The 27,327-nt window shown below is 40.4% G+C and overlaps 2 protein-coding genes across 5 annotated transcripts in view; one reads left to right on the top strand and one right to left on the bottom strand.

Moving 5' to 3' along the window:
* Positions 1 to 27,327, bottom strand: part of cep89 (centrosomal protein 89) — a 67,859-nt gene that overhangs the window by 8,031 nt on the left and 32,501 nt on the right. For 2 of the 4 annotated variants that reach the window (XM_030048173.1, XM_030048174.1), the window contains exon 18: positions 5,106 to 5,254. The exons of 1 other annotated variant lie outside the window; for it this stretch is intronic. In XM_030048173.1, coding sequence (XP_029904033.1) covers positions 5,106 to 5,254 — 149 coding nt within the window. Of the gene's footprint in view, positions 1 to 5,105; positions 5,255 to 25,483; positions 25,534 to 27,327 lie in introns of those variants that run through there. One more of the 4 variants, XM_030048176.1, reaches the window with a different exon arrangement.
* Positions 25,635 to 27,225, top strand: LOC115377599 (E3 ubiquitin-protein ligase RNF182). The gene is made up of 2 exons (XM_030077452.1): positions 25,635 to 25,641; positions 25,686 to 27,225. The coding sequence occupies exons 1-2, from the start codon at positions 25,635 to 25,637 to the stop codon at positions 26,429 to 26,431; spliced, it is 753 nt and encodes a 250-aa protein (XP_029933312.1). The 3' UTR covers positions 26,432 to 27,225.

Here is a 27,327-nt window from a genome sequence, read left to right as displayed (position 1 = left end):
AAAAATCTTGATATGTAAAAGCTGACTCTGAATTTAAGAGTCCTGATCTGTTTCAGTGCAGGTAGTGTAAACCCCTTGTAAAACCCACTGGGAATGCATTCTACACTCATTATAAACCCACTGAACACATTTGAACCCATTACTAAAAACATCTGTGTCAACATCTATTCTAAATGCATTGTAAAATGGAGTCTGCACAGGCTTATCATGCAGCATGTAATCATGGTCTCTGAGCAAATCACAGAGGGAAGGAGTCGTCTACTGTAAATGCAAAAGTTATTTCAAGGATCACAATGTACGGATACACTGCAGATATCCACTGTGTGTCTCTGGCTGGTGGGAGAACAGACAGGATTAATTTCAAGAGAGGAAAAAACAAGCAATCTGAAGGCTGAATCTGACACGAGTTCCTGAGATGAAGCTGTTTCCCTGCAGGCTACACAGAACTCGGCAGGCAAACTGCAATCACTACCTATTAGCCCTGTTGGTGGAGGAATGGACAGAATACAAAGCAGAAGATTAGGGAGACAGAAACAGCAATAAATTTTTCTCTGTGTGGAGATGAAAAGTTTGAATTCAGCCAAGTGTTCGGTGGGCAGATACTGGTGTCTGCAAACCAGCAGCTACCTTGTCTAGGCCAGCAGCCATCATATGGAAGTCCCTCTCTATTGGAAAAACACGTGATTTTAAAATAGCAACTGTTAAGACAGTCTACTCTGCAGATAATCACTCATCTTGTCGAGTGTGACCACTGTTAAATATTTAGAGTAGATTTAGATAACAGAGCTGGAGAAAGTTGCTGGGGAAACGGATGTTTGGGCTGTTCTGTTTGCACTGTTTCTGCTGCAGATAACTAGCTAGAAAATGTGCAGATAGATGAGTGGATAGATATTTAGATGAAGTTACGATAATTTTGACTCACAGGCAAAAATGTTTGCCCATGAGCACTGCAGAAAATCTCCATTTTATCAAATCATTTAGTCACATATTCAGTGTTAAAATCATGTTTTTATTTAAACAAGTGAAACAATCTGCCAATAGGATGAGATAATCCCTATTGTTTCCAATAGTAATTAACTTTTAACTAACAGAATTTTCTCGAATCAGGCTGATCTTTCCTATTCTGCCTTGTTTCAACATAATTATACTTCACACATAAGTTAAATATGTTTATATAATGCTTAAAAAAACAACAAAGTTTGTACCAAAGTGTTTTACAACAAAAGAGCCAAATTAAAACACAAGAGGGAAAAAAACATATTTTAAATATTTATACTTGTTTCTAATGCAATGAAACTGCACTGGAAACAAGTGGGATTATCTCATCCCACTGACAGATTTTTTTTTTCATTTGTGTTAAGAAAAACAATTATAAGACTTAATATGAGATGAAATGACTTGACAAGATTGCAAGTTGCAGTGTTTCACACCAAAATGATGAACAAGTCTTTGCAAATAAAATGTGAAATGGATTTTGTTTCCTTGCCATGCTAGGGCTATGCACACACATTCACAGTGAAGCAGACAGAGAATTTCTGTCTTTTACATGAGCATGTGCGCACACACACACACACACACACACACACACACACACACACACACACACACACAAAAGGAGAAATGGACCCACAGTTGAATCACATTTTTTTGTAACTCTCTCTCTCTCTCTCTGCAGGGCAGCCTCCAGCTCTGTGAGGGAGAAACATAAGAAATACTAAAGGTCTGATACCACTAAGCACATCTCGCCTCCCTACAATCAAACATCTGTTTCATCAAAAACACCAACAGCGCCTTTAATGCAGAAACAGACAAACAACCACATAAACAGATGGACGTGGAGACCGTAAGACAAATGTGGCTGACTACATAATGTTTTCCTTATCTAGAGAGCAGAGCACAGGATGCAGAACAGGGAATATGGCTTGCTGCAATCCTCCCCTTGCAAAAGCTAGAACAGCAATCACCACTCCAAAATGCCCTTCAGCACTGAAAGTTCCTGTATTTAAGGCCAATAGGTAGTAGTGCGTGTGGTTTGGTAAAGCTGGTTTGGCTGTGTTTGTGATGTGTGGTTGTGTGTGTGGTTAGTCATTATGCTGTCCTCGGGGCAGAGCAGGACTGAGCTGCTAACAATCTGATTAGCTGGCCTTCATTTGATAGCAGCAGGCAGCAGCCCAGAGACTGAGCTAAAAACAGACATCCGAACAGGAGAACAGAGGGGAGGCGGCAGGTTGTTTCAGAGGGAAAAAAAAATTTACCAGCCAGCTGTCGATATTCCTCTGCAGGGCAGGAGTCAGAGACAGAGTAGTGGCACTATTTGTCAGTATAAATAAAATAAAACCCACTGGAAAACGAAAACAATCCCACAGCATCATTTTGTTTTTCCACTTCTGTACGCAGAGAGCACAATTTCACTCCCTTTTCACATTTCATTTTCAAAAACTTTTTGGTTAACTTTCAAGCCGTTTGTTAAAATTCTTTCATCCAAAACTGCTTACAGTACCATGACAGCAGACATTTTTACCATGGGTATCGCAGTAATCCCACCTCCACCAGTGCTGAGAAGAGTTAAGCTCTCCCTCCTCACCCTTCGAGTGCTCCTAATAGGCTCCTATTTTCAAGTTGCTTTTGCTGACGTCTGCAAGCATCACAGCTGATCAGCTATTTCACTCATTCAATTGACCGCGCCTCAGCTGATTGGCCCAGCTGACTAGTCACCCAATCGCATTGATACAAGTGTTCAAAGCGGTCTTTCAAAGCTGATTTCATGCCACGCCAGACTCACAACTCTCTCCAACCAGCCTAACATCCTCCTGATAGTTTCAACAAGCTGGATCACTTTGGGGATGATTCACTATGCGGGAGAATTACTGCTCCCAGCGCTTTTCCTCAAGTTGAGAGGATTCCTTGAAGCTCCCTCAAAAAGCACAGCCTGTCCATGAAATATAACTGCATTACCATTTTCAATAAATGGTTAATTCTCTGACATGCCTCTGACTGAATTTTAGAAATCAAACTTATCTTTCTAGCTTCTTCATAAGTAAATGATGATCAATGGTATCGAACACTTTTTTGAGATTTATGAATACTCCATTGTACATTCTTTATTGTCTGTTGCAGTTGAAATATTCTCTACTAGTTCCATTAGTGCTGCTGTGGCCGACTAGACTGCAAGGTGGGGCAGATCTCTACACCAGGGGTATTATTTATCACCAGACCGCTCATGTGCGCTCAACTTGTTAGACAGCATTGTTTGCCACTATTTCTGGGCGTACAATATCGAGATGTATTTGACTGTGCTGTGAGTTTCCCATTTTTGAAAGGGGTATTTATAATGTTTAAGGCTACCAAGAAACTGCAGCAGAGTGGACAGTTTCTCCTCATTAAATCGAGCGGTGAGGTTCTGCTCTGTACAGTTATAAATGGTGGTTACCAAAATTTTACTGTGGCCTGGGTTGAAAAATATTGAACCTATTCTTTAAAGGAAAACATCACCTATAATAAATAATTTTTGCCCTCAATCTCCAATGGAAAAGTTTTTACTTGCAAGCATTCATGGTAAACTTTGCCATCTCTGATCCAAAGGGAAAAAAATAACGTGGTGGGTAATTTTACAAGTTTATGTCAGCAAAACGCTGTCAAAATTTCTTTTTAAAAAAGTCACAATCATCATGCTATATAATCCAAGTCTCCGGTATCCAGTTGTATGCACAGTATTTCCCAAACACACATATTTTGGCTCCTACTGCAAAGACCACTTCAGGAGGAGGAGGGGCTCAGTAGCTAATTGTGTTGTCAAACGCTTTTGAAATTACAAATTAAATTACTGTATTATTCAAATGTATTACTGAACAATAGCTCACCAGTCATTTGTTTGCTGTTTGCCAGAAGCTGTGTGGATTTTAACAGAAACCGCTTTTGAAAAGAGCACAAATTGAAATAGCAAAATTCAAAAATTCAAATTCAAAATCTCTCTCTCTCTGTCTCTCAGTCTCTCTGTCTCTCTTCTCTCTCACTCTCTTTCTATTGACCTGCAAAGATTAGGCAAACAGTGTACATCCTGGATTTATTCAGCCCTGATTGGAGCAGACAGACAGAGTAAGATTTAAAAAACAAAACAAAGCACACACAAAAAAAACAAGTGAACTAGACAGTGAAGAAAGTGACAGGTGACATACGGAGGCGCAGTAAGTGCAGAGAGGGATGGCAAGACAGCTGCATGGTCAAGCGAGGTAGACAGTGAATGGAGGGAGAACTGAAGCACCCAAAACAAAACAAAACAAAACAAAACAAAAAAAACGTTTTGCAAAGGTTTTGACTCATAGCAACCACAAGAGTTACAGACATAAGTGTACGTAAACAATTTAGGCTGATAAACACAGTAGTTTCCTAGACAAGCTGCAGACAGACAGACACACACACACACACACACACACACACACACACACACACACACACACACACACACACACACACAGTAATTTGTTCATGTCCCTGACACCACTGAAAGCACATTTTCGGGAATTAAACATATGTGAGTAAGGTTAAATTGAGAATGGGCTTCAGTAGTCTCCTAGCAACAGTGGCGTTGTGTTATGTTGTTGGTACGTTCTGCTGGTGTGCTGTCGTGTGTTATGCTGCCTTGTTGTACTGTTGAGCGCTGTCTTGTGTTGTGTTGTGCGCTGTGTTGTGCCGTCACGCTTGCAGAAATCTGATTAATTCAGTTTGATGGAAACAATGTGAGGAGAAAGAGACGAGACAGAGAGAAAGTTCAAATCTGATGGGTCTGTCCAGGCATCTGTCTCTGTCTCTCGTCAGTAATTGGTTTGTGTTGTTGGTGTGACTGAGTGCTTCTCTCTCTCTCTCCCTCACTCTCTCTCTCACACACACATACACACACACACACACACACACACACACACACACACACACACACACTGTTGCTGCTGCTCCTCTTTTTCACTGCCATACACCAGTTCTCCTCCTCTCATTCATACAGTCTTTCACTTCACCTTTCTCTCCTCCCTCCTCCTCCATCTCTCTGCCTTGTACTGTTTCACCTCCCTCCCTCGCTCCTCCCTCTCTCTCTCACTCTCGCTCTCTCTTACCGTTTGTACTGCAGCAGTCTCTCCTCAGCCTCTTGTCTTTCTCCCAGCAGCCTCTGCAGGTGAAGGACCTCCCTCCGGTGAGAAGCCGTCTTCCCCTCTGCTGCCTCCTGCAACGCCGCCAGTCTGGCCGACGCCTGCCTGCGGTACACCTGGACCACACACACGTTCACGTACACACACACACGCACACGCACACGCACACACACAAACACACAGACACACACACACACGCACAGAGGAATGGGATGTGGAGTGTTGCTGTGAACGTGGATTTACATGACAGGCATCACAGAGACGAGTGGAGTCAGGGAGGAAGAGTCACACACACCTGGGCAAGGTAAGGCATGACACATACACACAAGCACACACACACACACACACACACACACACACACACACACACACACACACACACACACACACACACACACACACACACACACACACACACACACACCTGTCTTCTGAAGAGGGGTCACTATGAGTGCATGAGTACTTCTTCTGGGGTGTTTGGACAGTGTGTGTGTGTGTGTGTGTGTGTGTGTGTGTGTTTGTACTGTATGCAACATGTGTGATGTACAGTAGATGACAGTACTTTTGCAGACTGGGGTATTTAAGTTGTAATAATGGATAATCAGCTGTGAAGCCACTGTCAGATGTTTGCTACTGTTAGTACAGCAGCAGTAGAAAGAGTTTAAGCACATGCATGCACACACACATGCACGCAGACACACACACACACGTGCACACGTACTTGTATGACACACGTGTCATACAAGTACAATAGATGTTTACTGATATATGCATTTTTTTATGCAATTGAATTTGGATGCTTTGGCTGAGGAACATTCGTTCATTCATAAAGCAAATTGAATTGTCTGAGAGAGGGGCACTGAGATGAACGGTTGTGATAAATCAGTGGAAGGAGACAAAAATATGAAAGACAGAGAGAGACGTACGGTAGATGGAGACAGTTTGAGAGGAAGAGCGGAACAGATTAAGTGTGTATGTGCGCCCATGAGCGTGAGTGCTGTTTTTCTGTTTGCTGCAGTTTTGTGATGAGAAGAGTCTGCTCTTTATACAGACAGACGTTGTGTGTTTTTGCCAGTTTGATTTCTTTGTGTGTGCAAAAGACTTTATAGCTCTGTCAACTCACATTTTATATTTTAGTCACCTGACTCTTATCCTGAGACATTTCCACTGATGTCAACAGTACAGTAAATTTCAGTGCCTAGACCATCAACTTAACAAACAACAGCAAAATGGTCAAAGAATCTGAGGAAACAATAGTCAGACAATGGAATAAATATTCATTTGATCCTGGGATGATCATAGACGATAGCAGTCTGTACGTCTGTATTAAATTATGGAGACATGTTGTATTCCCATGCTACATCTTCTGCTTGGAAGCCACTGGATACAGTTTGTTTTACCACAGGAGATAAATTAACACATTCACCATTATGAAACTAGTCCTGTGCCAGAGATAGTCTACATAGAGATATTCCACCAACAAAAATGTGTGAGGCCACCTTAAGGGGGCGATATAGAGCTGTAAAAGTGGGCAATCAGCAAGATGGACAGCAGTCAGTGGAACTTTTCTAGAAACTAAGCTTAAATATAACAAGATTATATTCAAATGAAATTATTCATGTATCAGATGTATTACTGCATATGAATCAGCTTATAATAGAAGAGACTGATCCCATCTCTCCATGGCCACCTTCTGAAAATTGGTTTCTCTTGGACATTATTTTTGGTTTTGATTACACATATTTATCATGGACTTATAATTACATTCCTGCGGTAGCTTTTGCAATCTTATTGTTTTCTACACAGGGCTAACTGTAAGAATTCATTGAAATACTGATTCACTGAGTAAAACGAGTAATCACGTTTATGAATAGTGAGCTAAGCAACTGTGTGAGGGCTCTGTTCTTCTTATTGTCAGCTGGAGAGCAACAACAAAGCTGCTCCTTTGCTCCGAACTGTGCTGTCAAGTTCAAGTTTAGTGATGTATACGTATCACTTAAACCAATGTAAAAGGTGACAAATTCTTCCATACTATGCCAAGCTTCTGGCTTCCCTGAAATATGCATTTATGCCAGTGACAACAAACGGCATCTGGTGTTTCTTTTATTTTGTCTATTAAACGCATTAGATGGATTGAGATCCAATCACTCAAGCCACATTCAGAGGCGGCGTGGGATGCATTTGTCAACATATGTTTTGTAGTGTGAACGCATATGTGTCCCCTGCCACAATGAAAGACAGCCTAGTCAACTGCATCGTCTCGGTAAGCAGATGTACGCACTAATTTCCATGATATCCACAGTTTTTTATATGTATTAATTCACTGATTTTATCTCCATGCCCATCGTAGTAAATGGGGGAAATCTGCCTGTAGTGAAACAGAGTGGTTTGTCAGTGCAGTCTAAAGGCTTCTCACACAATGGAATTTTACATAGTAAAACGTTCATTTAAATGCAAGCTATGTTTTTTTCAACAAAAATTAAAAATCGAGTATTTTGGAAAACAGAAGCAAGTACATCCAGTCAACTTATGGATGTAGTTGAAGCCTCATGCTGCTGTTGTAGCCTCTCTTCAGTATAGAATAAATTGCCTGACCTTTCAGTGACTCATATTTTCATAGTTCTGTATGCTTGTATGTAACAGGTTGAGCCATGAAAAGTGTTCCCATTTTATATGGATCACGAAGCCTCTGGGAATGCTGCCAGCACCTTGTTACTTTTTCCGGTAAAGGTAACAAGGAGGTAAAGAAAAATAAATAGATGCATAAATAAATGAGCAAAACCTGTATGTCACCCAAACAGCAAGGACACCAAAATATCAGAGCCTCACAGTAATTTGGCTGCTCCAGCTGATGGATCAGTCCTTTCTCCTCTTTTAGATTTTGGATATCACAGAATCACCCTGCAAGGACATGTGCAGTAAACATACCTGTGCCAAAGAGCTGAAGCTCGGGCCAAAATGAATGAGAGGTGATGTCCTCAGTGTAATACAATACGATAATTCGTTACTGTCCATAGTACAGCACAAGTACGCAGCTAATGTAGTAATTTAAAATGTAGATATACTTCTGTTACTTCATGTAAATTCAATAACAGGCAATGTCACATGCACACATTGTTAACAGGAAAAGCAATACTGAAAAAAATCTTTATACAGATTATTATTATTTTTTATTTCATTTATGTAGTTATTTATTTTTGCAGCTTTATTTGATAGTGACAGCAGCAAGAGAGACAGCAAAGGCAGGGGAGATAGAGAGGATTTGACACCAAGCCACTGCAGTAAAGGACTTAGCACTGATATGTGGTGAAGGTGGAGTACTGGTGTGCCCCAGTATTGAAAAGTTTGAAACAAAATTTGAAGGGATAGAACAAGCTTTCCTATTAGAATCAACATCCCAGGATGTCGGAGTGGAGGACATTTTTATGTGTACAGTTGTGCCTATTCAAGCTCTGTGGTTTCAATACTGAGCCAAGGAGACGTTAAAAACATCTTTTTTTTTTTTTTTAAAAATTGCAGAATGAATTTCTGACTTAAACATGTCAAAACACTGTTAAGATCACATAGGCCTACATTTCAAATATGGTGCTCAAACAAATGTATTTTGTTCTAATGTCGTTTTATTTGTGGAAGAAAAAAGATGTCCAAACTCATCCAGTTTGAGTGCCAGGTTCTGTCTGTTTTTACAGAGCTGATGACACAAGTAGCTAGAGAGTAAACCATGTCACTTCCTCCCAATCCCTGCCAGCACTTCAAGCTCAGCCTTTAACCCCTTGATATCACCCTCAGTGGCTCAACCCATTGGACTTCCAAGTGATTACATGCCATGTACGACCCTGGGAACTGCAGTCCCTACCTCCTTAGCTGGAAACCCATTTCTGCTGCGGTGATTCCTCACATCTGCTTAATCAGATAATTGCCATAAAACAGCTCTTGGAAGAGCTGAAGTTAAAATATTAGAGGCTCATTACAGGCAAGAAGGGAAAAACAATCCAATCTGCTTTCAGGTCAAATCTAACCTGCTATTTTGACAAATTTCCACAATGACAAACCACTGCAATATGACCTTGCATGATGCAACGGAGACACAGTGATACAAGTTGAATAGATGTGATAGGGTCTCTTGCAGCCTTTATGATACTTGCACAGGCTGCATTGTCTGGTAGTTTGGACAGTAAGGTTTGTATCATAATTAACACTACACAAAGGCATTTGGGTACAGGGTGCTGTTTTTGGTGGAGCACATTGCAAGGCTTTGCTTGGGCTGGGTGATATATCAGTATTTTATCAATATCATGATAAGAGACTAGATATCATTTGGGATTTTGGATATTGGAATATCATGATTTTATATAAGTATTGTCTTTTTCTGATTTTAAAGGCTGCATTATAGTTGGGCTGCATTTTTTGCCTCTGCCTGCTTGGTCATCATATCCAGATTACTATTGACCTCTACCTTATAAAAGCATCAACAGTCATCCCTATAATATCATCACAATATCAACATTAAGGTATACAGTCAAAGATATAATGATACTTGATTTTGTTAATATTATTCAACCCTAAGCTTTACAGCAGCAAAGTAGCATTTTGGTGATATTTTGGTGATTTGCTGTATTTGGCTGTGCCCAAGGGGGTGCAGAGATGCAGTAGAGTGTGTCTCAGGAACAATAACATGTAAGAATGGGTGGCAAAAAGCGCAGTCTGTTCTTAAATAGTTTGGTGGCTTTAGTGGGTGATGCATGCATTAACAGCTGTTGAAGACTGACACTTTCAAACAATACCTACAAAGGAAAAAGAATCACCTTTCCTTTTAATTTCCTCAATGCATCATCAGATCAACATTTCAGCCTCTGAATGACAGCTGCTAAAGACTGCATTCCTCAGTTAATTCAACGTCTGCGTTTCTGTGCAGCTGCACTGTTGGTTGTTTATGTGCAAGACAGATATTTATTCATTTTTTCTATTCTGCTATATTGAGGAAATGACTAATGTTATGATGAGTATTACTGTGCCCTGGCTGAGTATGAAACAAGCTGGTAAATGCTCATTTACATGTTTGTGTGCACACTCACACCATGTGTGCACAACCACACATGCACACATGCATGCACACACACACACACACACACACACACACACACACACACACACAGACACACACACACACAAAGTTGCAGGCTTGGCATGAGGCCAGAGGGGAGTGGAACTGATCCATCCACCCACGCTCCCTGAAGACACACACACACACACTCAGTGGGGATCCAACAGTGAGGAATTTTTCCCACCAGTTAATGAACTCGTGACAACACAGGTGTTACTGATTACACTGGACATTTTGCAGGAAAAGATATTCATTGGCTAAATACCTGTACAGCGCTACTTTGATCTTTCACTTTAGATCTTTAGAGCTTCCCGTTACTTTCCGAACAGCATGAATGCTCAGAAACGAGTCTCGAACTTATTACTCAAAGGTCTGCATCTGATTTTTATTCAAGGTCAAAGGTCCAGAATGATTAATGATAACAAAATAATATTTAATCAACTCACTTCTGACTTGCGCTAGTTTCTGTCCTCTCCTCTGGGCTGGGGCTCAGCCCTTCAACACACACAGACACTTTCAGTTTATAATTGTAGCATCCATCGTACAGCAAATAAGTAGGTGCTGATACGCCAATATGAATTAAATTGGTTTTATTTCTATAAAAAAATGAAAGAAAAATGCCGGTGGGGGCAATGGCAGGTAATATAATTGTTACTACTGCGGCAAACCTGTGGTTTTGTGACAGATAGAGTGAGTGAGAGAGAGAGAGAGAGAGAGAGAGAGACTAACAGCAGGATAGTGTTAATACAAGAGTGATATTGTACAGATGAGCAAAATGTCTGTAAATCAACAGGAAATTTAGAGATTCCTCATTATCCCCAGAGGCTAGTGCAGCCCAACAAACTGCCAGAAAATAAAAACTCAACAATACTGTTTTGGAAAATGTCATGTGGCTCTAGCAGTGTCACTGAGGAACAAAACAGAAACCAATTATCTTTCAATGCAGCTGTGAACTTTATTTAGCTGTCAATTCCTGAGCATCTTCCATATGTTTCACATTAAAAAGCAGCATCTAAACTATATTTACGCAATAAAATATTTATAAGTTTTATTCGTCATTATAATGTAATCTGATGCTCTAAACCTTTAATCACAATTTGAGTCACCAATTTTTAGTTTAAAGCATCAATCACTTAGTAGCAGAGATCTACCTGCAAGTTGGATTTTCTGTTACGTATAGTGAACTTTGTTGAAACTCCTGGGATTTCATGTATAAAACCATTTTTTAGAGGTTATGTGCATACATGCGCACAGGCATGATGTTCCTCACTCATAAATCCCAGCAATCTCGTAGTGGTATATGTGTGCAATCCTCATATTCTGACCCATTAACCTCATTAATTAACCACAGATGGTTCATAAAATACCATCATGAGTACTGACATGCATGTAAATGTGCCTGTCACTCCAGTTTCTGTGCGAGAAATTTCAGTACAAGATGGAAAAGAGAAATTTCCCCTGTGGCCTGAGCTCGGGTATCACCAACCAAAACCACTTTGTTCAGACCTAATAACTGCTGTCAGCTAAGTGAGCCCAACCCTTTACAAAACTAGAAATATAAAATGTTTTTAAAAATGCCCTGATAAAAAAGTTGATACTAAGATGTTCATTGTTGCACATCAGCACAGCACTCTGCATTTGACAAACCTGTCACCTCGATAATCAAGGAAGCCCTAATGAGTGGAAGACAAAGAGCATGACACTGACACTGCACTGGAGGAAGGTGACACTGCTGCAGGTGGCAGGTATACTCAGTAAGACTCTTGTTTTTAAAAAGAATGAACATAAATATACATTTGACATATCATAAAGATTTGATATGACACAAAAAAATGAACAACTGACTTGCAACATTTTATATTCTAATTTTTCTATTTAGTTGCTACCTTCCTATTTATACTCTCTTTATAAATCATTATCCAAATTTCCAATTGATGATCAGATAGATAGATAGATAGATAGATACTTTATTCATCCCGAAGGAAATTCGCATCATTACAGATTTGTTTTACTTTTTCTTTTTCTTATAAACATTTTGGTCTTTTATCGAATTCTCTTTTCCAGAGACAAACAACAGTAGAATAAGCTTCAGTTCCGATATCACCCACATTATAAGCACCAAATAGTAAGTCAGAGTATGGGGGTCAGAGTGGAGGCTAAAAGTCACAGCCTTACTGCCCTGATAATATTCCTGTGGGCATATAATGATCATATCAAAAGTGCTGGAAAAAGAAACAAAATAACAGCTAAAGAGAGAGATTGAGGGAATGTACAGTTCATTCAGTGGGAAGAGGATGAGGTGAGGGAAGAAAGAGGTTTTCCATTTCCTGCTGAAGATGGTTTCTAAGGAGCCAGTTCTGTTGATGCTGCTGTGCTATAGCACTACACAGACCTTAAATAACACCACTGAGCCATTCACAGTAGCAATTCTCTCTCCAGTCTGTAAATTCCCCATTCTACACAGTAATGAATGGAATTGGTGTTTTTTTTTGGCAGAGAGCTGTCATCTTGGAAGGAAAATGTCTCTCAGGCTGAACCGCTATCAGCCCCAAGGGAGGCAGCAGGGCACCAGCATCAGGCCAGCTGAAGCAGTGACATTCAGACCTCACACTGCGTTGAGCTAAGCAGCGGCAAACCAATAAACCCAGCTCCAGCCCAGAGGCTGGCTGACCTTCTCCACACAATAACAGCAAAAACATTAAAACTCTGAACAGCCAAGCAGAACACTGTTGCAGCATAATAGGTGTTTTAAAGGCTTTAAATGTAATTTTTTAATTATTTATTTCTCCAGGGAATGTTGACTGAACACCATACATGCAGCGGTGCAAAGTATAAATGAAGCAAAACCACCCACAAACCATCTTAGGCTGACTTTACACAACACAACCTTTATGCAGTCTATATGGGAAGAGCACTAAAACTGGGCTAAACAGTAAAATGAACAGTGGTCAATGAGATTTTTGGGATAATTTTTTACTGTGAACTGATGAAAATGACAAGACAGTGGTTAAGAGGATATACATTTCTATGTGCTTTGATCAATGCAATCTGTAACCATCTGAAAAAAAAAGCCTTTTTTTTTTTTTTTTTTTCTCTCTCTCTTCTGGCTATGCAACCAGTCAACAGTGGGTTCACACTAGTGGAAATTTTGCAACCATCAATTTCACATCAGCTTATAATTATGTTTTCATTATAAACACAGGACTGTGCTACAATAACACTAATAGTCCAGTTAGTTGTTAATATTTGGAATCAAATGTGGCAATCATTTATACCACTTAGTGACATTGACTGCCATATAGTCTACTGTGTTTCGCAAGTGCCCAACACTGCCCCTGTTGTCCAAAAGGCAGTACTGCAATCTTTTTTCTGTCTCATGGTAGCTATATTAGCTGTCCTTCAATTACACAGGAGACACACACACACTTGAGCCCACATTCAGTCTCACTGATGAAACACATATATACAGATACTAAATGCAAACACATTATACACACAGCAACACACACACACACACACACACACACACACACACACACACACAGACACGCACGCACACACACATCTGAAGAGAAGCTGTGGCTTCCATCCTTTACAGCCATAAAATGCAATTTCCCACTATCCGTAGCTGAGATTGGCTGAATTATCTCCTTTATAGCAAAATTTATTTTAACACTCACTGGGAGCTGTTTCCATATTACTGGACATTTGAGTCAATGAGTGAATGATGAATGCTGAGGATACTGCCTTGGTAGTACTGGTGCAGATATATTGTCACTAATAAACAGGCACAAATATGGATTTTTCTGACTATTTTGAAGCTACAGCAGTTTTGACCCTTGACTGGTTGTTGTTTGTAATCTTGGTCAGCTAGGAAATTAAGCTTATTCTGCTGCTGACGTCATTGAAAATTGCCATGGATAACAGAATCTGATAAATTACTAAAGTGTATAATGTAAAAAGTAGAGGTGTATTCTGCTCTTTCAAAGAACACTGCTGTTACTGTTGTAACAAGAAAATCTGCTCTGCTTAAAGGAAGCAGTTAGAGAGAGTATTTCTGTCTGACAATGCCTCCTTATTTTCTCCACTCTCAGCGCTCTCATTACATTATTCAATCATCAGGCATATAGATCGTGCGCCAGGTGTGTCATAATGTATGTGGCGATAATTGAAATTATATTGAAATTATATTGATCAAAACACACACAAAACAACATCGACAAGGCGAAAGCACTGCAAACCAAAGACGTACATGGCTTGCAAAACCAGGAGTAAGATTTTGTTTTTAAAGGCGGTACATGAAATAGAATGCACCATAATGACTTTGCATTTCAGTTTAGTCAACACATGCACATTTATTCAGAATATGGTGGGATAAAATATTGCTTATTTAAGTGTGCCATTTGGTGCCACACATCAAATTATGCGGAGCTACTCATAAGTATTGATTATTAAACATTAAACAAGAAAGTGAACACTCAAAAAAATGGATATAACAGAAACTGCATCAATTTTACTTAGTACCAATTAGTGTAATTACACTTAAATGTCTGATGAATATGTGAGTCTATTTTTTTAGATTTAGCATTTATTCTAAATCTATGTGGATAACATTATAAATCCCAAGTTGCACTTCCATTTGTATTAACTGTTGCAGAAACTGACACTTACACTGAGCTTTTTGTACAGGCTAAAATCATGTTTCTACTGCATGCAAACAACTGGTACTGGGCCTTTTCCTGACTTAGCCTGACTATTGTGATATTGTGTGTCAGTTCACCCCCTCGTCTTCTTAAGCTAAGCTTGATCCTTTATATCATGCTGCCTTAGGATATATTACAAATTCAGCGCTCAGAACGCATCATCGCACTCTGTACAGCTTAGTTGGTCGGTCTTCTCTCAACATTTTAACATTCACAGAATAGAGCACTGGAGTATCTTCATCCGCAAAGCCCTTCTTGGAAAGTGACCAGAATACATTGCTATAGCTCTGGTGTCTCTCCTCATGGCAGACAAGGGAAAATGATCTCTCACCAGCAGCAGAACCATCATCCTCTGTGTCGATAGGATAATTTAGAGCAGCATCACTGAGCAGATATTCTGACAGCACAGGTCAAAGCTATCATTACCAGCATACTCCACACAGAAGAGGAGGAGAGGAGGGGAATATGGGCAAACACTTCTTCCCATGAACAAAGAGACATTTTTGTGATAACACACAAGTGTCACACATGCCAGTGTAGCCTGCAAAAAGCTCAGGTGGTGGGGCTAAACTATCTACATTAGGGTCTTGACTGTGAGACTGTTGTTGTTTGTGGTTTGCCTGTTGTTGCATCTCTGCCAGTCAAAATAGTTATATACTTGCACTCAGCCAATAACACATTTGACTTCATGTTGTACAGCAAACTCAAGTCTAAAACACAGCAGTCAGTTCTGCTTACCGATAGCATTTTAAAGTTGTGAACACAATATGATTTAAGTGAAGAAAGTGGCTCATTACCAACACCAAGGAGGTCAAATCTGTGGTAGGGGATCATGTGATCGCCCCTCTCTGTCCATCAGCAGGATAACTAAAACAATTACAGGATGAATTCACACAAAATTTGGTGGGAGCGCTGTTCATGGATCAGCAAAGAAATGTTTACCTTTTTGGGTAGTCAAGGGGTGTAGCAGTGGGTGGGGCTTAGTACAGACAGGGTCTTAACTCTCAGCTTTGACATTGGTGAAAGCCTGTGCTCCGCCAAGCGCATTCGTGTTTTGTACGTGTGTGTGTGTGTGTGTGTGTGTGTCTGTATGGTTTATCTCAAATGAATACCTGACTGCGTCACACCTGACTGCAGGTATTTCGCTGCTGGTGACATCAGAATTCATAACGTTAGAGTCCCCACTGAGTTACAAAGGAGCACTTAGTTGAAAGCTGAGGCGAACAGTGTTTTCCAGTGGGAAACTTCTATCTGCTGTCTTGAAAGCAACAAAACAGACAGGGCTGAGACTTACTGGTCCTGCCAGGATCCTTGCTGAGACTGAATGCTGTGCTGCTGTGATTGAATGGGAGCAGCTCCAGCAGAACTGCTATAGTTCAGTGTTGAACAGACTTCTTAAGCAGTGATGATACAGCTTTGACTTTTATCTTGGTGATCAAAGTTCTCCTTGTCACAATGTGACAAAACTTGCTGATCAAAGCACTTTTCTCTATTAAGATACTGACCTGTTACTACAAGTGGTGTAGAGTGATACATCATTAACTCCTATAGAGGATTCTTATTTCTTTTGCCCCCCTCCACTGGGAGATCAGTGTTGGCTGAAAAACAGTAAGCAGTGTTGTCCAAAGAGAGGGTAATGGCCCAGATTTGGGTCACTTCAAGACAAAAACTGGGACCCTAAATTACACTAGAGAGTGAGAGAGAGTCTGTTCTTCAACCTATCTCTACATGAAAATGTTCCTGTTTTAGAAAATGACAGGGGCTTTTTTTAACTCTCCACTGCCCTCATTTTCAGCCCCTCCAACATCATCTGCTCTCTGACTCTCTCTGCTCTACTCTGCACTTCTCCACCATCTTCTAAATGCCAAATGTCACCTTATGTCCTCACTCCTCTCCTGTGTTGCTGCTCCACAGCGAAACATTGCGACTCTTGTTCATATTAATGATGCACCTTCCAGCCTGAACAAGAACATGTTCACTAGAGACCTTCCAACAACTCAGGCAACCTGTTGGCCCTTCAGTCAGCCAGTCACTCAGTCAGTCAAGCAGCCAGGTTGCCCGTTCTACCCACAGAAACCAGTCACATGGATCGTCTGGCTGCATCACGCACACAACGTCTCTGTGTACACATAGACATACCAACACACACATAATCAAAACCTGATTATCAAAATGTTCTGCTTTCCAAGGACTGGCAGCATGCTGAGAAATCCACATATTCACTGAGCGGGGTAAATAAGCCTTACAAGCAAACACAACTTACTATCACACACAGCCAGAGACAGACACTGCAGCACAGCACCGGCTTGAGAAACAAAGGGACTAGAGCGACAGTAATTGCAGAGATACTCTACGCTGCTATTTAAGACAAAATGAGACAATAGCCCAATACCACACCAAACTCTCTACCCACTTGTCCATCTGAAGACTCAATGTATTCGTTCCCCTCTTTACGTCGTGACCATCTTTCTATACCCAGCGACCATCTGATGCTCTCTTAGCTAGTAACCTCTCAGTACGGTAACCTAGCAACAGCATCCAGAAGGGCAAAGCAGACTGTTGTTTAGCTGGAAACAGTTCAGTGCTGTTTGGATGTTGTACCAATCATCACCACTGAATTCTTTAACAAACACTCAGTGACTACTGTGGGCCATTCATGCTAGGAGACTCTTTCACCAGGTGTTGATTGTTAATTTGAGTTTGGCCCAGTACATTCATTGTTTACAATGTCAGATGGTATTGCCACAGACAAAGTATACTACACTGACTAAAGCTTTTATGTGTACAGTCTAGTGTGGATTTCTAGTGAATGTATTCCTAAAGGAATGATCATTTTTTAAAGTACAATGAAGTTTATTTGCCACTAAGCTGACTGCTACAGCACTTTCAGGTGTTGTCGATAATCACTGGTTTGAAACATCTTATTCCTTATATGAGACTGACAGATTGTGCTGCTTGGGCTAGGGATACAATTGTATCTGAATCACTCATCACAACCCTTCTTCAAAGAGCAGTTATTGGCATCACCACAGACTGAGATGTAACTGTATTTTTGTGCAGTTACACTAGGGTCAAGACTAAGATAGGTTGGCTTAAAAAGGGGGGATGTCAATGGGGCATTACTATGCTTCTCTATTCTCATTATAAGCATGGGTTTCCCAAAATGCATTGCAGCATTAACAATGTTTTTCACTTGTTTTTCAAGTTATTCATTCATTTCACAAGAATTTCCTGATCCCCCATTACACAAGTAGTACCTTCAGTCTTTTTCATCCTTCAGTCAGTTGTTTTTTCCCGTTTTGTTTTTTTTTCTTTTCATCTATACCATTGTCCATCTCCAGTTTACCAAATCAGTCACTAATTCACTAAATCCACCACAGTCATTGATAATGATTTCCTATTTTTTGGTGCTATTTTACTAAAACCATCACTAATTCACTAAATCCATTAACTGACAAATTTGCAAAGATAAAACCTAAAAGAAAACCTGAGAGTCTGAAGGGTTTGAGGGATGTTGACTTTGGTGTAACATTGAAACTTTTATGACTTTATATGAAGTGGCAAATAAATTACCCAAATTTCAGTAAAGCACATATACTATCGCTATACTGTGTGTTTACTACTGTCTTCCTTTGGTGTGTATCTTTGCATCCAGCTAAATAGATAATAGATGACAAAAAAAAAAAAAAGTGTTAAGCGATTGCCTGCCTCAGTTCCACTACAAAACCAAAACAAGTACAAGTGATTTGGCTTCATCTTCTCTATATTACCGCTGATGAGAAATAACCACTTATTATATCAACCCCTGCCCCCCATATTTCTCTAGCACCAGATATGAACACAACTATTGAGAGCACACAGAGAAAGGCCCATGAATGGCTGTTTGGTCAGAGCAGGGGCCTCTAAAATGGCCCAATATATCAGCAAGAAAAAAAGGTTCTGCTGTGACACAACGTTAAGAAAAATCACCTCCTGATATGAGAAGTAGAACTAGTTTTGTTAAGAGTGTACCTCCAGAGGTTGGTAAAGGCACACAGAGACAGAGACAGATAGGACAGTGCATGGAGATCCATCAGAGAGCAGCTCTACCTAGAAAAAGTTTGATAGGGTACCTCACTGTAGTACTGACAGAGGAAATCACTGCTGTTAGGGGTAAAACACACTCATCCTATTTCCTAGCAGTGAGGTGACAATTATGTTTCATTGATTTATTTGTTTTTGTCTTTATTAAACCAGGCAGGGCGGGCACTAATGCTTATCTATCTGGAATCACACTGCTGTTTCTCACTGGGGTAGTCAATGCCGGAATCATTAGCTTGTTCGGAGAAGTCCCATGTTGTGCAGTGCTGGTGTTCAGTAGCCACCCAACCTTGATCTGAATAGCAGTAGAGGCTTTTGAAGGTAAGGTGATGCTGTAGTTAAACCAACGGTTATGGTACATGTGACTTTATATTGCATAACACCAACCCCCTGCCCTTTTATATATTTAACAATCTTAGGGGGAAACTGGGCAATTCTGCTGCTGGGTTTCATCTAGCAAGAGTTGATTCTTTCTGGCATGCTCCAGAGGGCTTTTAAACTCAACACACTGAAGGCTGAAATATTTAACAGTCAGCAAGTCACTTAGAGTCATGCTGGCCACGTGCCACTGCAACACCCACCCCTTCACAATCTATATTTCATGGTCATGAATGAATGAATGAATGAATGGCTTTTCTTTATAAATTATCAGCTTGAGAAGAGCAGACTTGTTGAAAAGCAAGTATAGAGGCAAAGGAAGAAGTAACAACAGGTCAATAAGAGGTTGAAGGCTCAAAGCAGCTCTGCTCAAAACTCTGTAGCTCTTGGTAAAACTCAGTGCATTTCTCGTGTTATTTTTCATTTACTGTTATGGAATTAAGGTTACATTGACTGTTGTGAGGATCAAACCTATAAAAGTTTAGCTGGCTGCCCATATCAGGAACAACCACACACAACAACACATCTATGGCACATAACCACAGCTAATGTTAGGCGACTGAGAAACAAATCAGATTTAGAGGAAACAGCTACTCCAAACTACAGAGGTACAAAAGCAGCATCAGGAGTGGCTACATGGGAGAGTGTTTCAGTGTCCGACTGCAGATTTTCCTAGCGGGAATTTACACCGACAACACTCCAATTACAAACCTGCAGCTCTGGAGCCTTGCCCTCCTGTGTGATCACACTCATTTCACGTGTCTCAGTGACACTCAGAAATCCACTTGGTATATGCCTTATTGTAGAAAAGAGTTGCAGGCCTCATCTCGGTCACTGAACTGCCAGGGGAACCACATTGGCTCACATATGCTTTGAGATTACACTTCAGCATGAAGAAAACAAAAACATTATTCATTAATGATTCATTTTAGGAGGCACACAGTGGCTGAATGCTGAATGTTTGTGGAGTGATATATGCAGTTTACTGTTTATATGTAATGTGATACATGTAGCCAACTGTTGGTTGAATGTCTTGCTGTGTCCCTTTGCACCGCATGAATGGTCTTGATGCCCTTATGCCATGCATGCCTGTACTGTGTACTTAGTTGTCTAATACAATGTTTCTGTACTGAAACACGTCTTTGTCATCTTTAAGGAATCTAAACACTCTTATTTTTGATTACAAAATGGCTGTCTTAAACACTTGACCCTTGACTTGGCCAATAAAGGCATTCTGTGGTCTGATATTTCATAACAATGATCGCCATTATGAATAGCTGATTGTTGCTATGAACAGTCCCACCAGTTTATCATTAATCAAGTGGCATAACAACGACCCCTGTTGGAGCTGAGATGTCACAACAATATGGAAATCAAATCACAAGATAATGTATGAACAGCACATCCAAAAACATATTCTTACTACATGAATGTACAGCAGATTATAATATAATAATCTGGAGTAGACTATAATGTGTAGTAGGCTGATGGAGCTGAAATGTTATTAATTTATCCAACTATGGAGGCAAACATAATATGGACTGTTTGTTTTGGCAGAGACTTAAAATTTGGCCTCCTTTCATAATAAAAAGGATAATGTACAGCCCTCTCGTCATTATTGTGAAAATAAATCATTACTGGGTGATCATGGGCAATACAAGACCTGATCACCCTGTCAGCTGTCTTTTGGCGATAATGCCCAGTGTTTGGTTTTACATTTGGCTATTGCCTGATTAAACAGCATACTAGCGTTTGTTTTTTTTTTTTTTTTTTTTGTTTTTTTTTTTTAAATCCATGATCTCCAACAGACCACTAGTTTGGTAAATACTATGTGGAGCTGAATGTAAGTCCAGCTTGCTGAACTTATCAAAGGGCCGTATAACAAAAAGCAACAACAATAAATTAGCTGTACCTTAACTCTTTTCCAGGTATTTTAAGGATGTGCAGACGACAGTTACGCACCATGGAGATCTATCAGGTTCATTAACCTCATACACATTCACCAAGCGTTTGGTGTTTGATTGATAAGTGTTTGCAGCTATTTGACCTTAAGGATGACTGACAGTTTCATGCTGTTTCTCCACGGAGGAAATTGATCACTGGAGTCTTCCTGCTTTGGCCCTGCGGGGCTTTGGTAGCTGTCAGCTTGTGTCCTATCAACAGTGTACCAGCCATGCTGGCAATTTTATGGCTTACTTACTGGGCTGCTGCCAGACTGGTATCTTTCTTCTTTCTTTCTGCACTGGTTTCTATATAGTATACAGGCCCTCTGTGGACCTAATGAATAAATGTGAGAATATGAAGTGTGAATATGAATGTGTTTATTTATGCATTTGTTGCCTTTCTTAATATTTTCATATTTTTTATTTATTTTCCAGCTGCATACATTTTCATATTTTTGGTATAATCTGTTTGTTCATTCATTGTTTCTTTGTCTCAGTATTATTAGTGTTACTTTGCTTAACTGCATTCATGCTGTAATTCATATTTATTTTCATACTTTTCATGTATAAATTGTATCTATACTTAACAGATTGCATTAATTGTGGTAATTGTTGTTTACATCATGTTTAACACCCACATTTGCACAGTTTCCCCAAGGAGATCATTAACGCTTGCTCTAATGTAATCTAACATAACAAAATGCAATCCAGTCCAAAGCCCATCATGCTTTCAGTCTGCTGGCAACCACACCACCATGCTACTGTCCTGGGAAGCTGTTTTGACAGAGCTGCGTATTAGTTATAGACTGCAGCAATAGATGAGACAACACAAGTGCATGACTGGCTGGTTATGGAGACACACACAAACTCACAAACACAATCTCCTCATAAAACTACTTTCCCTTCTATCTGGAACTGTCCATCTGCCCAACCAAAGAGGGTTAACTCTAAAAAATCCCTCTATCGCTTTCCTTTCTATTTTTTACCACTTCTTTTCATCCATGATCATTCTAGGATCACAGGAATATTTCATCCAGTACTGTGACCTTTGCGCTCTTCACTATTGGTAGTGTATAATGTGGTTTATCCAAAGGGGCGATGCCCTCAATATAGCACAATAACAGAGTTAGTTGCCACAGTAGTAGACCTCAAGTATGACATCAGCTATAGTGTGCACATGATGCTTTTACTTTATATAGATTCAATACCAAGCAATGTCACATACTGTGTATTGTCAATAGGAAAAGCAAACACTGGCTATTTAAACCAAATGCTACATTTAACTTAATTTTACACCCTTCTCAGACATGACAGACAACAATTTTGCACAAAAGCATTTACTAATTACTAGTTTGGTTTTGGTGGCCTTATAAATACCATACCTCATCAGACTGCACCCACAAGATGCTAAAAACATTTTTTTTAGAAAAGATTTACAAAAGGAAAGTCTCAGTTTAGTCAGTCTGTCTGCCCTGTGATGGACCGGCCCCTGCCTTCCACCCAATGAGCGCTGGGATTGGTAAACTCATGAAAACATAGCTAATACCATATAGATTTCCAGTATTTTTGAACAAATAAATCTAATGTACTTTTATTGATAGAAGAAATAATACATTCAGCCCCATTCACTTTGAGCTCTGAGCGCTGCCTAATTTTCAAGAGCTGATGACAGAAGTCGCTAGCCGTCTCACTTAATTCCCGTCTCTGGCTTATCTGAAGCTCATTCTACTGTTGATCTTAATGGGAGTGTCTCTGGTCGAAACCTTCAGTGGAATGCTTAAAAATTTATTGCCAATTAAAACAAAGAAGGGGGAGACAGAGACATAGAAAGAGAAGCATATACTGATTATTTTGCTAACTTGCAAGTTTGTGTGTGTATGCAGACAAATATTAGATGAAGACTGTTTTTTTGTAAAAGAGAGAAAAAAGGAGAATGTGAGAGCAAGAGAAAAGAGAAAGATGGGTGAGTTTAAACTGCTTTCAAAACAGCTGCAGAGGTTAATCTGACATTAAGTAATTGATGAGAAAACAGTAAATGAGTGCAGATGGTTTACCTTCTGTCTCTACAGAGTTTGCAGACGCCCATGTATGTCCTTATTTTGTCTCCTTCTTCTGTAATTTTCACCATTCATGTTCATATCTAGTTTTGAACTCATTACTCACAAAAGTCATGAATGACTTAGACAGTAATTTGAAAGTAATTTGTTATGCTATTGTGTACACACAAGCTCCAAACTTTGTGATTGTGTCTCTTCTTCCCTCTTAAAATTAGGAGAAGTATGTTCCCTTTACTGTGAAGGACAAGGACAACAAACACCGATGATGTCCAATTTTCTTGTAATCCTTTTAAAGTATAAAATCAAGTGGGAATTCTTCAGCCCAGACATTTCTCATTAAAGTCTTTGGCATTCTGAGGCAGGCTCTCCAGTGGTGGAAAGAGTACTACTAATTGCTAGTCAAGTAGAAGTACTGTTACTTTGTTGATATTTTACTTCAGTATAAGTAGAAGTACTGCTGTAAAAATCTTCTCAACATAGTTTAAAAAGTACTGATTACTTTGTCAAAACAGTAACTGTGTTAGGTGAGAAATTCAAACTACATTCTTTTAAGGGTGCATTGCGCAGAATGCCACGGGCTCACTGAAGTGAGGACCATGTAGACTCAACTGAGAAATGTGGAGTAAGCATGTAACATGATGGTTGAGTCTACCTGATTCTCATCTTCAGACCAACTCACTGATATTTTTACCTTTTCCTTTTTTTAATTGGAAATCTGGAAATGACAAAAATTAAAAGCAACAAAGTAGAATCAGATTGAAGATGAAGATGCTCAGTTTCTACCACAGATTGAGCTTTGCATTATAGCTGCAGAATTGTTGGTTTGTTTGTTTTTTCTCAACCTTACATATTTCACGTGCCTTCTTGCAAACCCCAGGCCACTGTCTTGCGCCTTTTTTTCCCCCAAAATGGCTTCATTTTGACCTTTCTGCACTATAGCCAAACTCTGTGAGGCATTGCACGACTTCAGTGAAATACTAATATTTTCAAGCCTTGGAACTGCTAAAGATAGATCTTGCAAGCTTGTTTGCTCTGTGATTGGTGCTTTATTTTGCAGTGCATCAGTATTCAGTTGAAATGCTGTGAATGAAAACAGCATCTGACTGTGGTTTGTCTGAAAATAGAGAAAAGGTCAACTTTTCCTCAGGGAGAGTTCAGTTCCCAGAGGGCAGCTCTGGTTCTGGCCTCTCTGCTGGAAACAGTTTAATTTATAGCTAGAGGCTAAAACCTACAGTCTTAACTAACTACAAGAATATTTGTTACATTGGGTGCCATGGCCTTCAATTAGGAACTATAAAATCTTGGAAGGTCATTTCTTTTGCTCATTCACTCCCATGTAGTACTGAAATTCTATAACAAGTTTCAAGGACCCAGGGGTAACGAAACTCACTCAGTATGTACATGACCATGGAAACTTTACATTACAATGAGGAAAAACAACAACAAAATAAATCTGTCATGTTTCTTTCCCACAAAATCCAACAGATGTGAGTCATAACACCACCTATTACTGGCACAGCCGGGCAGGTGCAGGCTGGTTTCATACTGAGAAAGACTGATTCATGCCATAGGTAACGGTCACAGGTTCAAGCGCACAGCAGGCAGTGTGTCAACAGCCACGTGTCTTGCTGAACTGATCTTGAGCAAGTCACTACCACTACTACTCACTTATTGTAAGTCACTGTAAAATAGAATCAACTGTGGGAGTGTGAACTCATGCCATCCTATAGCTATGCTGTTACACATTTAAAGTGAGCCAGCAGGGAAAGTCCAGCAATGATCCTCTCAAACCACCTTATTTCCTGCCACTCACCTGCGAGTCTGCATGCTAGCTAGTTTAGGCTGACAACTTGAGTCACTCTGCAATCACATCTTACATTGCTCAAGAAATTAACAGTGAAACACTCCTTCCCAATAAGGCAGTTTATTTAAACCAGCAAAGAGAACATGTGCACTCTGTGCTGCTGCTTGCTCCTCAGCTGCTGCATTTTTCATTCCTACCTCCACAGCAGCATCCACCTGTAGGCCCCAGTTATAGGTCCCTCAAAGGGGTGGTGGGGGCTTTTCTATCGTCAGTCCCTGCTTCTCTTGGATCAGTTGCATGTTCACAGGAGGTTATAAAATCAGAGCCTAGACAAAGAAATGATAACTATGTACATACAATTCATTGTATCAAAAAATAGTTTACATAGGTTTTCTGGCCGAATTGCTAAAAACCACTATTATGCCCAATGACTAGTCAATAAACTGTCTAAAATCTAAAATCTGTCTTTCCTCTTCAGAACATGAGTCAAAGATGAGCTGCCATCAGGCTGAGCTGGAGGAGAAGGTCAGTCTTCCAGCAGAGGAGTTGGAGTGCAAGATCTGCTACCAGCGCTACAATGCCCACAACCGTAAGCCCAAGATCCTGGACTGCCTGCACCGGGTCTGTGCTCGTTGCCTCAACAAGATCTTGGACGTGGCCGATGCCGCTAGCTGCATTTCCTGCCCCTTCTGCCGCCACCAGACCGAAGTCACAGAGTACGAGGTGTCCGGCCTACCCAACGATGCCAACATCATGTCCCTGCTGGCAACGCGGGACAAGTCCTGGAGCTCTGACCACAGCAGGGAGGTCGTCCTGACTCCCAAGAGCCTCTCTTCCTCAAGCCCTTCCCATGATTCCTCCAACTGCTTGGTCATCACCATTATGGAGGTGCAGAGAGACTCACAGCATTCTCCCGGCCGCAATGGTAGCTCCGACATCTACGCTGAGCAGAGCCTGGACTCAGAGTCACTGGGCTCAAACAGGCCCGGTGACCAGGATGCTCTGTCCAAACTCTGTAATCACGTCCCTCGCATCCTGGTATGGCTGCTTGGCTTCTTCTACTTTGGGTCTCTGCCTCTGGGAATCTACCTGCTGGTCATCCAGAGAGTGACTCTCGGCATTGTCTGCGTTAGCCTGGTGCCCTCAAGCCTGACAGTTTGCCTGGTCTATGGATTCTGCCAGTGTCTTTGCCAGGGCATGTGTGACTGCTCCTCCAGGGTCTGATGCGATGCTAACAGGATGGGAGGACTGGTGAATGGGCTGCTCACATGGACAGGTATCAGCTATTCTTCAGACAGATAACAGGCCCACTTGTAAACAGGTTTTTAAAGCCTTTGAGCACATGGACCAGTTGAATTCAGATTGTCCTTAGTGTCAGTCTGTTTCTGTGTCAGGCAGAGCAGCTTGAGCAAGAAGAACGATACAGCTACTGACAAGTTTTGCCAGTGACCTGGAAGAACAACTGACTGTAGCACTAGCCATTGTTCTGTGTGTGTGTTGTATGTACTATGAATAGGAGGCAGGGCCAATAGTGCCTAGGTTTCTGTAACGTGTCGTGTTTTTTTTTTGTTTTTTTTTAAACCTCTTTCTGATCTGTATTGTTCTCTCTCTGTATGAAAATTTTTACTCTTAAGAGATGTTCGTAGGTGACACATACGCTGACCTAATGATTGACAGCACAAAAGTCAAACCAAATGATTCTGCTTTTTAAAGGATAGTAGGAAACTTAAAATCTTGATTGACTAAATGAGAACACTTCAACAGTCTGGGTCCTTTTTAAATTCAGGTCATGGTATTTTCCTCAAAATGCATTTTGGATAAGAAAAAAAATACACTCCACATGTTGTCTCAAATCTGATGAGTCCAGATGAGTCCAGGTAAGTCGCTGATGTCTGGGTCTCTGTTCTTTTACTTTCGTTTGTCAGTTTCTTTTTACTGCTGTCTCTCTACCCCCTCCTGCTATGTTTTGCTGTGTTTCTGTGGCTCTGATGGGTGCAGATCTCTGCTTAGTGACACACTACGAGCTATATAAAATAAATGGAGAAACACTTTGGCCATATTGCTTGAGTTGTAGTTGTTGACATTTTCATATCACCGTTGACTGCCCTTGATTCTCTCAA

Source organism: Myripristis murdjan, chromosome 3, assembly GCF_902150065.1.
Source record: "Myripristis murdjan chromosome 3, fMyrMur1.1, whole genome shotgun sequence".
In the NCBI taxonomy this organism is placed as follows: Eukaryota; Metazoa; Chordata; class Actinopteri; order Holocentriformes; family Holocentridae; genus Myripristis; species Myripristis murdjan.
This window is presented reverse-complemented; position numbering and strand designations above follow the sequence as displayed.